This window comes from Sinocyclocheilus anshuiensis, unplaced genomic scaffold (assembly GCF_001515605.1).
Source record: "Sinocyclocheilus anshuiensis isolate Anshui unplaced genomic scaffold, SAMN03320099.WGS_v1.1 scaffold1270, whole genome shotgun sequence".
Classification (NCBI taxonomy): domain Eukaryota; kingdom Metazoa; phylum Chordata; class Actinopteri; order Cypriniformes; family Cyprinidae; genus Sinocyclocheilus; species Sinocyclocheilus anshuiensis.
In genome coordinates, this window is record NW_015555837.1 from 555,450 (window position 1) to 560,123 (window position 4,674).

Below are 4,674 nucleotides of genomic sequence, written 5' to 3' on the forward strand. Positions count from 1 at the left end.
TCTTTTCTTATATTTTTGTTTATTTGTTTTACATTGCGACTGCTTTTTACTTTGTCTATATAATGTTCTTAATTAAAAATGGAGGAGAGCAGGCACGGGATTTTATTCGCGCGAGTGACGCGAAAAACATCCCGCGAGTAATCTAGAGCGAGTGAATGCGCTTCGCTTTTGGAGTGCACAAACCATCAGTGAAGTCTAGTTTGAACAACATATACGCATGCTATGGTGTGAAATGTAAATTCATTCATTCGTGTTTTTTTTTAACGCAACAAACACACACACACACACACACACACACACACACAGATAGATAGATAGATAGGTTTAAATAAAATAAAAATTTGCTCACCTGTTGTCTTTTCACTCAAACTCCTGCACTGCAGCAGCAAGAAGGGCGCCGCCACTCGTCGCAGAAAGTAAGTGCGTCGTCCTGCAGGCCAAGACCACCACAATGATGATGGACAAGATACACCCCTCGTTCTGTGCTGACCACACAGGACTCCGTAGTTGTTGATCAACCCACTCTTCATCGTCTTGGACTGTTATTTAGTTCCTTTTTATGTCATGTAAATAAAGTGTGACTTAAAGCCTTTGTCAGTACGTATTCCAATTGAAACATCAATAAAATCTGTTTTTAGATTTTGTCATGCATTCTTTTTTAGGTTCACCAGTGGATAATCATGTTCCAGTTTCAAGATAAGTTATACCGTATCTGAAAAAATCTGTAGCCTAACTTTCAAGTGACAGGCGTAAGGATACCAAGTGACTTGTTACTTTAGTGAAAACCCAACCTACAGGTGTCTGTAACCTGTCACGCGTATCCAGAAGTTCATCCGCCTTCGTCAATAGTCCCAAGTTCACTTTTCTAGCTCAAATAAGGATTTTTTTTTTTTTTTTTGCACTCAATAATTAATATAAGCGTTTTAACAACATTGTAAGCTTCACATATAGGATTTTAACCATTAATCCGTTCGGTTTTACACCCTGAAGAACAAGTCAAAAATACTCTGTGGTAACCGACAGTCACAGATCCTGTCAATAAGCTTAACTTTTGTTTAATAAATGTGGCAGAAAGTTCCTAGATCTGCCATATAAATTTCTTCTTCCGAATGCATGAATTTATGAAATAATCTATAGACTAACTGCACACTGATGTGCTCGTGGGTTACAACAGCACATGATACACATGATAATGCACAATTTGATGATCAGTTAGTTACAAAAATATGTAAACATGACGCAAATATACGTTGACCACAGCTGTTCTGTTCTGTTCGGTGTATTTATGATGCATGAAGTTCAGTACACAAGATGGTGCTGTTTCTATATCATGTCTTCAATTAGCGGCCTTTTTTAATACGGGCAAAAATTGCATAAGATAATGATTATCCCTGAAATATTCGATGTTGAATAATACATCTGTTATTTTTTAAAAAATAGTAACACTTTATGATTTTCATTAACAGCATCAAACATGTTCCTGTGTAGATTAAAATGGGACCTTATGTAGAGCCTATGTAGGCTAACAAATTCGATATTTGCATGCATTCATAATCTAATGTAGCCTACATGAATGAAAGTTTATAGATTATATATATAGGCCAATACTGCTTTTCAAGCTTTATCAGATCGCGATTAATAAGAAGCCAATTTTTTAGGTTTTTTACCCCTTTTTATAAACAGCAAGTCCTTGCGCAGGGTAAATAATTCCTGTTATCCACTTTTATGTTTAGCGATACGGTTATTTTCTTTTAGCTATTTTGATTGAGATGGTCCACTTGACTAGAACCAAATAAAAGAGCTTTTGGATAAAAGCGTCCTGCTAAATGACTAAATGTAAATGTAAACAAGTTGGTGAAGGTTAGAGAAAAACATTGAATTGTTTTAACAACTGTAAGTTGCCAAAATTCGTTGAAACTGGACAAAATGTAAATATTTAAACTATTATTTTGTAGTCTAATTGGGCACATTTTCTTTGTTATTAGAACATTTCTTCTTGTATTTTCAAACATCTCATGGAATGAGTTACAGCATGATATTACAATTAAGAACAACAACAACAACCTTCACTTTGGTCTTCGTTTTCGGTCCCGCTAAAGCCGTTCTGTTTTAAATAATATTCATAATGTAATTAATTCATGCGACAAATTACAAAAATTCCATTCAAATATTGGAGTATAAATAGTTATATTTTTATTAATCCGACATTCACTCGTTTAAGAAGTATAAATATAAAGTTTAACAAGACACAACAAGCAAGTGTTTCAAACAGGCATCATTAAATACAATAATATGTTTGTTCGTTTTCGTCGCTTTAACAAAACAGATCTTATTTACACATATACAAAAGTGGTCCTACTTTTCGTAACTGGATTACGATTCTCTCGTAAATAATTAGGAAATAAAAGGTGATGGTGACAGAAAATATATTCACAAAGGGAAAAAAATATGGTCACATTTTCACGTGTATACAATAATATAAATAAGCTAGTTAAGAAACTCACTTCTGCTGATCTGCTGAGCCATTTTCATAATGGAATTCATTTCCACAGCATAGAAAGAAAGAAAGAAAGAAAGAAAGAAAGAAAGAAAGAAAGAAAGATCATTCGTTCCAATAGTTTCCAGCAGTGGATCGAAATAGTCTTTCTTTTTAAGATCGGATTTGCCATTTTTCTGCTGAATGTTTCTCAATCCAGATTCTCCGTTTCAATTTGTTTTGCAGTGTTGCGGTTCTTTAAAGCACTTGATAGATGGGATCCCGAGGCTGCTGTTGAGGGCGGTTGGTCGGGGACGGTGCAGGGGCCCCGGTCTCACTCAGGACAGACCCCTCCTGCGGAGAACACGGGCTCCCCTCGTGCCCCTCCGGTACCGACAGCACGGGACACGCGGGGGTCTCTGTGGAAATACGCTCCACGATGCTGGACAGACAATCCAAACTCGACACCACTGAGACTTTAGTATTCCGTGCGTCAACTGTAAAGTAATAAACAACGCATTTTAATTTGAACTCAAACTAGATTTAACTTTAACTCTTTAAATATATGATTTTCTTAAAAATATATATATAACTTTGAGTTACTCAATGTTTCATTATTTTAGGACAATGACAGTTTTCGACGCATGACCTACCATTTGGCGTGTCGTTGAAGTAAGAGCTGTCATAACTGTTCCGTCTTCTAGACCGACATGTAGGACCCATGAAATCCATCTAGAAAATACAAAACCAAAATTAGCTACTATGAAGTCAGACATTTAAAATTTACTTTAGGCTCGAAATAATTTAAATATTAAATATTGATTCATTTATTAATGTGGCATTATCATTCAAGAAAGATACCAAATTGTAATTTGGTATAATAATTTATCTTTGCCCAAGTAAACCTATAGTTTTAAAGTTTAAAACCATTTTTTTTAACCACGTAAACCATTTTTGAATGAATGAACGGCCAAATAAATATACACTAAATAGTATGCTTATTACATAATATAATTACGATACCAATAGCTACAGTATGAACTTCTCACCATGCCATCAGAGCAGTTGGATCTCGGGCTGGAGGCATCGGAGTCTCCACTGTAATGTTCCAGAACGGGATAGTAGTTCTCCTCTTGACCCCTGAGCAGCGCCTGCAGAGACTCAATGTAACTAATGGCGTTTCTCAGAATCTCCACTTTGGGCAGCCTCTGGTTGGGGTTGGTGGACGTGCATCTCCTGAGGGTCTCGAAAGCGTCGTTGACTTTGCTCAGTCTTCTCCTCTCCCTCATGGTGGCGGCTTTGCGGCGGTCAGCGTTGGTGGTTTTTCTCTTGCAGGCTTTGCATGCCCACAGCAGGCACCTGCCGGCCTGATGATGCCCGCTGGGGGCCCTCACGTGCTCGTCCTCCATGTGGTGATGCTCGTCGGGCTTCAGCAGGCTCACGTGGACGAGTCTGGGGTCCAGGTCTTCAAAGAAGTGCATGTCGTTGGTGTTGAAGCAAGGGTCGTCGTAGAAATCATCAGCTGATGGGATGGGGAAGGGAATATCCGACAACTCCATCTTTATGTGTTAAGGTTAAAACAAATGGATAGGCCTATAGCTACTTGAACGCTTCCCAAGTAGTAACGTTTTTTGGAATATTAAGACAAATTCCTTCCGATCCTGAAACAACGTATTGCTCAACACAACCTTTAAAAATCGCAGATCCTGTAAAAGTTTCTGCTTGTACCCTTCAGGTAGGTACTTGTTGCTGGTGAGAGATCACGGCCTGTTTATATACAGCCCAGGCGGTCGGGGGGCGTGTCCTGCAGAAGACAGTTCGACCAATGAACGTGCGTTGAGAAAGAGGGCGTGGTTTTGACGGCCTGGCACTTCAGCTAATGACGGGGCCATAAACAAGTTAAAATGTTTATGTTTTTTAAGTTTAGGCTTAAAAAGATTGAATGTTATGGATGCTTATCAGTGTGTTGCTCAAAACTGAGAAAAAAAAATGTACTCTGAATAATTTTTGGCTTAGGATATTATTTTTTTTTTGGCTTAGAACAGTTGTTTAATGAATCACTAGAGCACTGCTACACTCATATATTAAACATACATCTGCTTTAAATAATAATAAAACACGCTCACACACTGGCACAACATGTGCATATTACAAATGCTTTTTTCCAAGGTGCACTTTATTTATTTATTACAGAAAAA

At 37.7% G+C, this 4,674-nt stretch overlaps 2 protein-coding genes across 2 annotated transcripts in view; one reads left to right on the plus strand and one right to left on the minus strand.

Annotated features, from left to right (window-relative positions):
• Positions 1-590, plus strand: part of LOC107675470 (troponin T, fast skeletal muscle isoforms-like) — an 8,885-nt gene extending 8,295 nt beyond the window's left edge. Inside the window, exon 12 of the mRNA XM_016469832.1 lies at positions 384-590. Coding sequence (XP_016325318.1) covers positions 384-420 — 37 coding nt within the window. The 3' untranslated portion in view covers positions 421-590. The remainder of the gene's footprint in view (positions 1-383) is intronic.
• A 1,867-nt stretch (positions 591-2,457) lies between these two features.
• On the minus strand, positions 2,458-4,205 carry LOC107675469 (myoblast determination protein 1 homolog). Its single transcript, XM_016469831.1, has 3 exons — positions 3,526-4,205; positions 3,130-3,208; positions 2,458-2,973 (listed from the first exon to the last, which is right to left on the minus strand). The coding sequence occupies exons 1-3, from the start codon at positions 4,033-4,035 to the stop codon at positions 2,735-2,737; spliced, it is 828 nt and encodes a 275-aa protein (XP_016325317.1). The 5' UTR covers positions 4,036-4,205; the 3' UTR covers positions 2,458-2,734.
• Between the last annotated feature and the right edge of the window lie 469 nt (positions 4,206-4,674).